The 12332-nt window shown below is 44.2% G+C and overlaps 1 protein-coding gene across 1 annotated transcript in view; it reads right to left on the bottom strand.

The window, feature by feature from the left end:
• LDLRAD4 (low density lipoprotein receptor class A domain containing 4) overlaps positions 1–12332 on the bottom strand; it is a 288329-nt gene that overhangs the window by 6097 nt on the left and 269900 nt on the right. Inside the window, exon 5 of the mRNA XM_010006946.1 lies at positions 9417–9571. Within this exon, the coding sequence (XP_010005248.1) occupies positions 9417–9571 (155 nt within the window). The remainder of the gene's footprint in view (positions 1–9416; positions 9572–12332) is intronic.

Below are 12332 nucleotides of genomic sequence, written 5' to 3'. Positions count from 1 at the left end.
GTAAGTCATGGGTAACAGGAGAGGTGCCTGAGGACTGGAGGATAGCAAATGTCACACCAGTCTACAAGAAGGGCAAGAAGGAGGACCCAGGTAACTATAGACCAGTCAACCTCACCTCCATCCCTGGAAAGGTGATGGAACAACTTGTTCTTGGCACTATCTCTAGGCGTATCAAGGATGAGGGGGTCATTAATGGCAGTCAACGTGGTTTTACCAAGGGAAAGTCATGTTTGACCAACCTTATAGCCTTCTATGAGGAAGTAACTAGGTGGATAAACGATGGCAGAGAGGTAGGTGTGGTTTATCTTGATTTCAGTAAAGCATTTGACACCATCTCCCACAGCATCCTCATAGATAAACTGAGGAAGTGTGGTCTTGATGGTTAGGTGGTGAGGTGGATCATGAACTGGTTGAAAGGAAGAAGTCAGAGAGTTGTGATCAATGGGACAGAACCTAGCTGGAGGTCTGTGACTACTGGAGTCCCTCAGGGATTGGTACTGGGACCCATACTGTTCAGGATTTTCATCAACGACCTGAATGAGGGAACAGAGTGTGCCCTGAGCAAGTTTGCTGATGACACTAAACTGGGAGGAGTGGCTGACACACCAGAAGGCTGTGCTGCCATTCAGTGAGACCTGGACAGACTGGAGAGGTGGGCAGGGATAAACTTCAACAAGGGCAAGTGTAGAGTCCTGCATCTGGGGAAGACCAACCCCATGGACCAGTACAGGCTGGGGGCTGACCTGCTGGAGAGCAATGTATGAGAAAGGGACCTGGGGGTTCTGGTGAACAGGAGAATTATCATGAGCCAGCAATGTGCCCTTGTAGCCAAGAAGGCCAATGGAACCCTGGGGTGCATTAGAAAGGGTGTGGTTAGTAGGTCAAGAGAGGTTCTCCTCTCCCTCTATTCTGCATTGATGAGACTACATCTGGAATATTGTGTCCAGTTCTGGGCCCCTCAGATCAAGAAGGACAGGGAACTGCTTGAAAGAGTCCAGCACAGAGCCACAAAAATTATTATGGAAGTGGAACATCTCCCTTACGAGGAAAGGCTGAGGGAGCTGGGTCTCTTTAGCTTGGAGGAGAGGAGACTGAGGGGCAACCTCATCAGTGTTTACAAATATGTAAAGGGCGAGTGTCAGGATGATGGAGCCAGGCTTTTTTCAGTGACATCCAGTGACAGAACAAGGGGCAATGGCTGCAAACTGGAGCATAGGAGGTTCCATGTGAATATCAGAAAAACCTTCTTTACTGTGAGAGCGACAGAGCCCTGGAACAGGCTGCCCAGAGAGGTTGTGGAGTCTCCTTCACTGGAGACATTCAAAACCCGCCTGGACAAGTTCCTGTGTGATGTGCTCTGGGTGATCCTGCTCTGGAAGGGGGGTTGGACTAGATGATCTTTTGAGGCCCCTTCCAACCCCTTTAGGATTCTGTGATCTGTTTGGAACAAGAGAACTGCATCCAAACAGGAGCCCCATTCTGCCCTACCAAAATTGCTGCATTGACCAACGGAAATTTACTATCTACCTTTCTCAAGTCTTCTTATGAGGCAAATCCTCCCTTCCATGCACTAGGTAGATATCAACTAATGCCAGGGTTGGTGACCCTCTAGCTCACCATTCTTGAAGTGATGGCAAGGGGTTGAGAGAAAAAAGGAAAAAATTTTACTGTAGCAAAAGGAAAACATACCCATGACTCCCCCCCTCTCCCTCCCAAGATGTTGATGTAAGAAATAACGTGAGCAAACTGGAGTGACTTACATTGAGGCAAAGCATTATTTCTTGCTCTCTCCTTGTCCTTCTACTAACAGACCTTCATTTGACAACTAAAATGTTTCCCTGTGCTCAGATCCGTGAAAATCAGGTAAGAACTGACAGTATTTGTATTGATTTTCTTTTATATTTTATTTTTATCGTTTCTCCCTTTATTATTCACAGTATCAAGGTAGATTTGCCTACTGATAAAAAACTCCACTACTTTCAACTGTGTATCACTGGGTGACTAGTTATCCCAGGAGTGAGATCATACTGGGCACGGGCAGTCCAGCTCAGCAGGACAGTGAACCAGCTGCCAGGCCTGGCACAAGCTCGCTTAGAACCCCCTGTACTGCAGCACCTGGCATCCTGCCCACAGGCACTTCCCAGCCAGCAAACCCAGCACTGGCACTCCTGCTTGATGCCCCCTTGCACCCAAATGCCCAGGAATTTCTACCAACAGTTCTCAGGTACATGCAATCAAGGCTAAACCTGAGCACATTACATTTATTTTTTTTTTTCCCCAGGGGCAATATATAATTTACCTGCTTCTTATAAGGTTCTTACCAGCTAGCCACTTCAATTTGCTCCTTCTTAAACACACTAAAGGTCTTCAACGTGAGCATCAATACTTAGAAGTAACATTCCCTAAAGTACGTTCAGTTTTAACATAATTAGGTTTTGAAATTAAAAAGGATCAGTCTCCATGGTAAATCCCAGCTCCTACAAATAACACCAAAGAAAGAAAAATCTTAGTGCCAGCTATGCCTTTTGCTGACCCTAGCCATTCCCGGGTTTCCCAATAATTTGAGATAATAATATAATAAATAATTATAAATAAATAGTTACAAATATTTTGAATTCATCATTTAATAAATCCAGCTGGATGATTAGTTAATTATCTTATGGTGATGATTATTTAACTCAATACTCAGAGATTAAGAGACTAGATAAGCCCAAGATAACTTGCCTTATTTTTATTTTACAAAGGTCAACAGCCTCTAGAATGGGACAGTTTAGGAAGATGACTTTGTGAGGCATTTTTTTAAACACTGTGCTTCCTGGAGCACAGTGTCATCCAACTACTCAGCTGAGCACCAGCACATTGACAGACAATAGGAGAGAAATTTACTGGAATAGTAATTTTTAAACTCATGATAAATTTCAGGTAAAAATTTATGTTCAGGAAGAAAAGTTCCTCAAATGTAATGAAGCAAGTTCATCCCTGTGCTGGTTTTGGCTGGGATAGAGTGAATTTTCTTCATAGTAGCTGGGATGAGTGTAAGTTTTGGAATTGTGCTGGGAACAGTTGATAACACAGATATGTGTTAGTTCTTGCTGAGCAGTGCTCACACACAGCCAAGGCCTGTTCTACTTCTCAGATCACCCCACAAGGAAACAGGCTGAGGGTGTACAAGAAGCTGGGATGGGACACAGCTGGGACAGCTGACCCCAACTGACCAAAGGAATATCCCATACCATATGATGTCATGCTCAGCATATAAGCTGGAGAAAGGAAGAGGAAAGATGGATGTTAGTGATGGTGTGTGTCTTCCCAAGTCATCACTATGTGTAAAAAGAGCCCTGCTGTCCTGGAGATGGCTTAACACATGCCTGCCCCTGGAAATTCTTTGCTTTGCTTGCATGTGGGACTTCTGATTTACCCATTTAACTATACCTATCTAAACCCACAAGCTTTCTCACTTTTACCATCCCAGTTCTCTCTTCCATCTCACTGGGAGAGAGTGAGCACGCAGCTGTGTGGGGCTTCGGAGCAAGCTGGGGTTAAACCACGACAATCCCATATAACCCAAACTTTGTTTTTTTACTGACTCTTAAGGAGATTTTCAGGTTTTCTTTCTTTACTTTTCCACTTCTGAGAAATAGAAGTCTGCCTGAAACTGTATTTCCTGAAAAACAAAAGTCAGTTTTTTCACTTTCTAAAATGCATTACAGGTATTAAAAAGGTCCCTCTTTTCCCCTCGACTAAACGTAGATTTTTTTTAGCATGTGTATAGATACATACAGCCACACACCCCCACAAAAATACACACAGCCCTTTTGCAAAATCAATTTCAGATAGCACTGTACTTTCTGATTTTGGCCCTAGGTGGCAGCGATACATTACACCACATGAAAGCAGTGCGTTGCTCAAAACGCTCAAGGAAGGGAGAGGGGCTTGTTCCACCCTGCCTCTTCCTGGGTGACAGAGGCTATCACAAACTGCTTAAAATTGCAACACTTTCCTTGCCGAACACAAGCAAAGCAAAACTATGGCGTTGTCCTGAACACAATGACAAGTATTCCAGCAGGATTGCTCTTCCCTTTAAAAGCTGTGTTTCCCAAGGGTAGGAAAGGTTACAGCACTGGCCAGAGCAGTGCCCGGTGCCAGGGAGGAGAAATACTAGAGAGATAATTATGGAGAGCACCAAACCTCTCGCTTGTAGTCTGCCTCCCTACACTCAAGTGTGACTCAATCACTTAATTGTGATTATTTCTGTTACTTAATGCTTTAAAACTTTTATTCTGCCAACTTCACAGTGCTTTACCACTTTAAGTAATCTTCATTTCATCCCAGTTAAGGAAGTAAGTACTACTATCCCTCCTCCTTTGCTCAGAGATGAAGGAAGCTGCCCAAGGTGACACACCGAGTCTGGAGCCAACCGAAGCTGGTGCTCCTCACTTTTATTCCTACCTGCAGATTTCCTAGATTATCCTGCCCTTTTAAAAGATGTTCTGACTTCATTGTGGTAGACTTCAAAGAGCCCCAGCTAGTGCATGCTGTCCCTCCTGGCAGTACATGCTGAAAGAAGAGAGGCAAGCTGGTGTCCCTCACATGAGCAGGAGAACACAGTGCACATCCAGCTCCTGCCAGCTAGTCCTGGTGCAAAGCAGGGTGGTCTGCAGCTCTCAGGCTCTCTCCTAGATATAGGCTGGGTTCTTGTTCCCACTGGGATTTTCTTCCTTTTGCACATGTCAGTAAGAAAATGAGAATGAATGGGCCAGGGGTGCCAGGAGGGAACAGAAAGAATAATGCCAGCACCAATGAGGAATAACTTAAAAAGGCCAAGAGGCAAAACTAACATTTGAAATCACCGACAAACCCCTGGAGTTGTCAATATTTTTTAGTATTTTCTGTCACCCTCCTGATGTTCCCCTTTTATTCTGAAATAGTTGTTCAAGAAGGAGGGCAGTATTTTTACAGCCATGCTCCTGGAATGTGGCATTTGAGATGGGCATTATCAGTGCAGGTCCTAATGCAAGCTGACTAGCCCTAGCAGTGATGTGGCCCTCGATGCTGGGAGGCAGAGGCTGGTCAGGATGCTCACCCATCTTGCGTGATGGACACAGGGATTTTGCTGCCAGGAGCAGGCACAGGGTAGGAAAAATGTTCGGTTCTCCTTCAACATCCATTTTACAAAGAGAAAAACACACAAAGACAGAAGCCACTAGGACACAAAGAAGGAATCAAGTTAGGAACATCAGAAGCTTTTTAAGCACCTCCCTGTAAGTCATTTAACCTCTTTTCCCTCAACATACCCCTGGAAATCACTGGTGATGACACCAAGAGTTAATCATTGGAGAGCACAATTTATCTTGGTTTTGTTCCAGCAAACAGGAGAGCACCCAGGAGCTGCTTGGCCAGGGCTACCTGCATTCCAGCAGGATGATTACAGTTACCAGCAACACCACCCTCCCACTGAAACATCACTCCTCCCAAGGGACAACCAGCAACACTGCAACATGCACCTCCCTCGGGTGTCAGATGCACATTCCCTGGGCATGGCTGTGCCTTTCCAAGACTGCCACACAGCCCTGTCTCAAAACACACCCAGCATTGCCAGTAGCATCAGTTGCTCCCACGGGAAAGCTTGCATCGTCCTAGTGAAGCAGCCCTTAGCATGTTCCTGGTGTACTCCACACCTTACAGACTTTACAACCCCCTCAGATGCTCTGCAAACCTTGCCTTGCTCCCAGCTGTGAAGCCAAATGCTGCTGATGGATCAGCTAGTGGGGGCACACGTTCAATATTTTATCCATCATGATACAGACACTGTTCAGCTCCTTGCACACTCACTTCAGAGTGCTGCTCAGGCCAACACAGCTGTCACTCAGCACTGTTCCATCTCTTGCAGTCATGACCCCAAAACCTCCTGTAATTGCTAATGTTAAAACTGGCTTTGAAGGTTTTAATATTCACACTAGGAGAAGGCAGGGCTTGCCATGGGAGGGCATGCAGCATCCTCAACAGCACTGCTGCTTGAACATCCAGGACTCTTGAGCACTCAAATGTTATCCTGCCCCTCTGTGAAGTGCTTAGTGTCTCAGCACACTAAGCGGGGTAATAAAACAAAGAAACAGAGCAGGGGAAAGAAAGACGAGACATCCAGAAGGGATAAAAAGGGGAAGGAAAATGACTACAACAACAAAACAAAAAAAACAGAAAGAAAAAAGATAAACATGAACTGGTGTTCACATAGGAAAATGTATTTACAGAACAGGAATGTAACTGCCACTTTTCAGCATGTACTTGTCAAAGAGCAACTTTTTTTCCCCCTCCCCCCTAAAGTTTGGTCCCTTTTCTGCCCTGTGAGTGTTACTAACACTTGTGATTCCAGTGATATTTCATCCTCTTTTTACTAAAGAGAGAATTTCAACTTGAAGGTTTTTTTACTTTAACACGAAGAAGGTTCAGCCAGACAAAGAAACTCCAAAACACCTTTTTCATGATTTTGGACACCTGACCCCATGAGTTTTCAATGTGTGTGGCTGGCAGTAAAGGCAGCAGATAATATATCTGTTGATTTCTATTGTGCTTTCTAGAAGAATCAGAGTAAGATCATTTGTGCCATAGCTGGCCTGTATGAGGTCAGAAACCTGTGCAATTCAGCCATAGTTCAGCTGTTGGAAGGCACGATGATCTAGAAATAGGATAGGCTTGAAGAAAAGCAAACTTGAAGATGAGAAAAGGACAAAAAAAGAAGGTCCACCTGAATAGCAAAGGCATGATTCTGCATCTTTATACACTTCTGCTACCTCAGTTACAAAAAGGGAAGTTCACTTCAGGAACTAGCCAACAGACAATTAATTTGCTTTATTTTTCTTTTAAAACATACAGCTGAACTTCCCCTTTTTCCATTCACTCTTTCTCCACCAACAGAAGGCCTGAGTCAGAATGGTATTTTATTCAGACATTAGCAGTTAATAAACATTTAAATACGTGTTTAGAATCTATATACCATTAAAGTGGATTTTCTTCCAAGGGAATGTTCTATTTATCAACAGCATTTGCACACAGAACAAGGCCTGACTGGTTAAAAAAACAGATCTATTTTTCCAAGTGTACAATCTAACCTTCACCTTACTGCTCACACTATTTATTTACCTTGTGCAGCTCACTCTGCAATGGACAACAAGAATAGACTGGTCATTTCCAGTCTCGCATCACACAGCAAATGATTTGGTTTCACAACTCTCCTGCACTGCACACTGCCTTTAAGGTTTGCACTACACACAACTAGTTTCTAGCAGAACTTCCTTCTAGCACTTCAGACAAAGTAAAATTAATACTTATTTTATATCTGACCTCAGAGACCTTCAAAGTCTCCTTCCCCACAAGTATGACCTTCTTTTAAAACAGCTTCAGCTTATCAGAAATCCAGATGAGTAATAGTGATGACAAAGCTATACCGGGGAGTTTTTGGTAGAGTTAGTAACTGGTTCTTGCCAGCCCATCATCAATTCCCATAAAGTGCTCACTTGGCTATGATTATCATTATTATAATGGCACCATCAAACTGGAACTGAGTCAGTGTTCTTTTTTTTTTTTTAAATAGAACAGTTCTAAGTACTAAAAGAGTAGTAGCTCCCAAGTCCTCACTGTCAAATTACGTGTTCTTCTTCAGAAGAAGGTGATGTTTCCTCCCTCATCTCTAAGAGGAAAGGCACCACTTGCTCTGGTAACAGACAATACTAATGAACCATACAAAGGAAATAATGGGTTACTTCAAGCATTTGACAGCCTAGTACAGCTTTAGAAGATTTGTGAAGATGAAAATGCACTTCCTTTATCTCAAATTATTTCCTTTTAAGTACTTGTAGCAATTATAGCTAACATTCTTTGGACAGAAGTGTGGTTTTTGAATTGTAGCATCCATTTCAAAGCAACACTCCAATTAATCAAGCACATCCTTCCAGCTTTTAAGTCCACAAGGTTGAGGCTTGACAAGTTCTTGTTTCATCTGTAACCAAATTAGTTAGATACTCCTGCACTACTGAGGTGCTAGGGAACGAGGCAACCTTCCCTTGAAGAGACAGCTCCTCTCCTCCCCACACAGCCTTCAAGGTAAGAACTACTCACCCCAGCAAAAGGGTGCAGGTGAAGTGCTAAGCCAGAGCTTTGGGGAACCCTGCACTCCTCATGTTTTACATCTGGCTTTCAGGAGGGAGCTGCCAGGGGTGCAGCTCCACAGCAGCCACTCAGGTCCAGGTCCAGCCTGGCCACAGCACCCCTGCCCCCTGGCCTGCCAGCACTCCACCCCTGCCCAAGCACTTTGCTCGCTGATCTGGCTGGAATCTAACTGTGGAAAAAACCAAACCAATTCGTGTTCAGCCCCCTGAGGCCTCTCACCACAACCCTGGCAGCTCCCTAAAGAGGGCAAAGAAGGAGGAAACAGGACCAGCATGGAATGAGAGGCAAGATGGTGGACTTATGACTGGTGTAAACCATTACGGGACTGCACCTTCCAGGTACAATCTGACCGTTTTTTGACAGCAAAACAAAGTGAAACTGAGAACCCAGCACTGTTGCCAGGAATTCAATGCATCAAAAGGCTACCATTGCAAATGGTCTCCTGGCCACCACAGTCAGCAAGGAGGCCAAGAGAACTACTCCAAGGACATTGAAAAGCACATCAGAAAAAGGACCTCACTGCAACAACACATGTGGCATGGATAGATGCCTCAAGGTCAGGGACATTCTGTGGTTAACCCTCACAGGGGAGCACTGCATCTCCACCCAGCAAAACCCTGGTTCATAAAGCGAGTTAGGTGCCCATTTACTGTTGAGCTGCCTAAAGACAGCCTTAACAATTCTCAAGTGAGATTCAGACTTTAGCCTTTGTCTCTGTAACAACTCATCTTAACTACTCCAGGTCCTTGAAGGGCCATTTTGCTAATATTTTCTTGCTCTTTGAGTGAAAGAAACATTACATGTTCCTGGGCCCTTAGTGGGTGTTGTTGACTCCAGCAAACCATTACTGCAGTTTCACAAAACAGTAACAAAATTCCAGGATATTAGCAAACATACAGAAAGCCACAACAATGCATTTCAAATCTTTGTACCCTAGGCGATCTCCATTCATTCCCCTTCCATTGCATTTCAAATTACAGCAGCAGCAAACAGCACATCGTATCTGAGCCTCCAAATGCAAAATGAAGTTAGACTACACAAAACATAGCAACGTCTAAAAACAATGAAAACTGTGTATGTTCTGATTTATTATTTTCTTTCTATTGACAAATACAACCTCAGCAAAAGGCCTAGCTACAGGGAGTATTAAAAGTGACATCAGAAGTTTTTCCAACAGTGGCCTGTACCAGAGCTCCTCAGAAGGCTTTGCTGCCCACCCTTGCAATTTGGTGCCAGGGGCTCACACTCACCGTCTGCAGAGTTTCCTCCTGTCTTCTGCTTTGGCTCTGTCGGTTGATAAAGGAGCGTGTCGAGAGCTTGTAACGGTTCAACAAGCAGATGATCACTACCACCATAACAGTTATAACCACAACGATGATGATGATTTGAACGAACTCCAGTTCAGCTAAAAAAACAAAGAAAAAGAGACAAAAATACTTCAGTCGTGCACAGAATGTTAGCCAGCAATGCAATAATCTGAAAAATCTTCAGTATTACACAAGGACTTATCTGGAGCAAGACATTTATCTTGTCTATTTCACAAAGTTTTGTAAAGAAAACTGTGTTCTATAAAATATGTTTTGTTTTTTTTTTTGGGGGGGGGGAGGGCAGTGCCAATCAATTGGTACAAGCAGCTAGAGGTCAAAGCTTATAAACTCCTTTGTGATCCCTCTCTGCAGCCTACACAGGTAACAAATTCTTCAGCATAAACACCACAGACAAACCTTTTGGATAATACAACTATTTCACTGGGGAAAGAAAAAAACAACCCTAAACAAAACCACAAACAAAACTCACTCTATTTTAATTGCCATCTGCAACGCCAATGAGTCCAGGGGGAGAGGAATCAGAACACTGTGTCTAGTAAACTATCCTTATTTTTTTATTACCTGAATAGCATGAAAGCTACCTAATCAAGTGGAAAACACTTTTTCCCCTATTGAACCTAGACATAATGTAATTTTCAATTACTTACTTATTTCCAACTAGAATAAAATTAACTTCTCTAGGATATTCCCATTCAGGTAAAAATCCAACAAGAGATCTAGTAGCCTAAAACAAGGTATGTCCCCCTGTAGTTAAAAATGAAACGAGGGCCTTGGCTGCTGCAATAGATACAATTACAATGAACTCCATCAGAGCCCATCATCTTATTTGAAGTCCTGCCTATACCACAAATATTAAGTATATTTAGAAATGAGTCACTCCTGCACCCTTTTGGCTACACTGGAGCAGCAAGGATGAGCAATGCAAGGCAAGAAATTGCCCTCTGGCATTACACAGTTGCTGGTATTTCTATGGAAACTGCATTGCTCACAGGGGATGCCCTCATCTTGGAAGACAACTTCAGTTAATGGGAGGAGGGTCTTTGGTTGCTAGGCTGGTAGAAAAAGCATAGAAGCTGTGCAAGTTGCTCAGTTTCAGCACCTTCCAAAAATGGCAATACTTTGGGGCACCAAAACATGAAATTTGGGGAAAAGAGATGAAATTTCCATTTCAAAAAGCCAATGAGGAAAGAAAGAGAGCAAAATATAAAATGACAAAGAAAATGTCAGGGAAAACAAGCTCTAAACCCCATCTCTTTCACTTGTAGTCATCCTCGGCCTTCTGTGTAACAGCAGCACACTTACGCAAACACAACCTGACTATGAAGCTGAGCTAGAAAAATGCCACTTACAGATAAAATCCAAAACGATCTGCAGTGGAACTACAGGAAACCCAAGGCTGCTTCATCACTCTAGGATCTGTCACATAAAAAACCATCTCAGACTACAGGAGCTGTAAGTGCACCGGCGTCCGGCGGAGGCTGGTGCTGGGGTCCCACTGTTTGTCACAAGTTACCAGTGGGCACATCACACCACCACACAGGTGCTGGGGTTCTGTGATCCTCTCAGTAGGAGTAACTAAATTCCCTTAAGGGCAAGGAAAGAGTAAAAGGCAACAATACACCTGTAATTTAATTTCTCTTTGCTGTTAAGCACCATTCACTCATTGTTAAGACCACCAAGATTTTCAGGAAAATCCGTAAGTCAGTGCTTTGCTCTGTTTTTGCTATCAGTCCCACGAGCAGCAACGTTTGGGGTTTTTTTTCCTCTCTTAAGTCATTGGAAGCTAACAACGTCAGCACCAAAAGATCAAAAAGCCGGAAGCACACAATTAATTAAAAAACAAACCCACCCAAACCGTGCCTCGGTAAAAAGTCAGTTTTTCTTGGCTCAGAAGCACAGAATAAAGACTTCACACAGTTGACAACTGCTGCAGTTCACGTACTGCGGATACCAAGTGTCAAAGGGTTTCTTCACCCAATTTATTTTATTTTTTTTTTGGGGGTGGGGGCAGGTAATACTTTCGACTGGAAATTCAGTGACTGTTGCTAAATGGTAACATGCAAAACAAACACTGTTGATTTAGGCTTTCCTAGAATGCGAAGATCACTGGAATGACACAATACTTCTCTGTCTGCCAAGGGCAGAGTTTTCTAAATTTATCAAGGTCCAGTATTTGAGTGGCAGGGGACAGTACCTCTCCCTCAGAAAGAAAGGACTGGGACTGTGGGCACTTGCCTTGGGATGAATCATTTGGAAAACGTTTTAGTCAAACGTGGCCACACAATAAAAAAAGTGAGAGCTGCAGCACACAGGTGTGGGCACACAGGATTTGGGAAAAGCCCAGCTTCACCGTGCAGACACAAGAAAACGTCCTACTGATGTTCAACAGGATTTCCCCGCTGGTAAGCGGAGGGAAAGGAAAGGGGAAGGTAATTCTTGAACTCTTCTTCCTCTTCTTGACTGGCCCTCCCACTCCTCATGAGGTCACTAGCAGGAAAAGCAGGGAGCAGCCGCCTCTCCCTCCGCACCGGCACCGCTCAAGGCAACGGGAACACTTTTTGGCGGCTGCCGACAGACGCGGGGTGACCCCCGAGCCCCCCTCACCTCCTGCCCCACCGTGTGCCGGGGACAAGGGGTCTCACCCCTCCAGCACAGCCTCCCGGGTGGGCACTGCCTCCTTTTCCTATCAATCAACCGGGAAAGCGGCTGGGAGTCGTCTTCGGGACGAGGAACGATAGGATGGTTTTCCCTCCCCAAGTCTGTCACACTCGTACATACCCCCTTCCTGCACACGCAGTAAATAACATCCATGATACATCTTTTTTTTTTTTTCTCCCC

This window comes from Chaetura pelagica, unplaced genomic scaffold, assembly GCF_000747805.2.
Source record: "Chaetura pelagica isolate M959 unplaced genomic scaffold, ChaPel_1.0 scaffold109, whole genome shotgun sequence".
In the NCBI taxonomy this organism is placed as follows: Eukaryota; Metazoa; Chordata; class Aves; order Apodiformes; family Apodidae; genus Chaetura; species Chaetura pelagica.
Note: the sequence above shows the minus strand (reverse complement) of the source record. Positions and strands in the feature narration are given on the sequence as shown.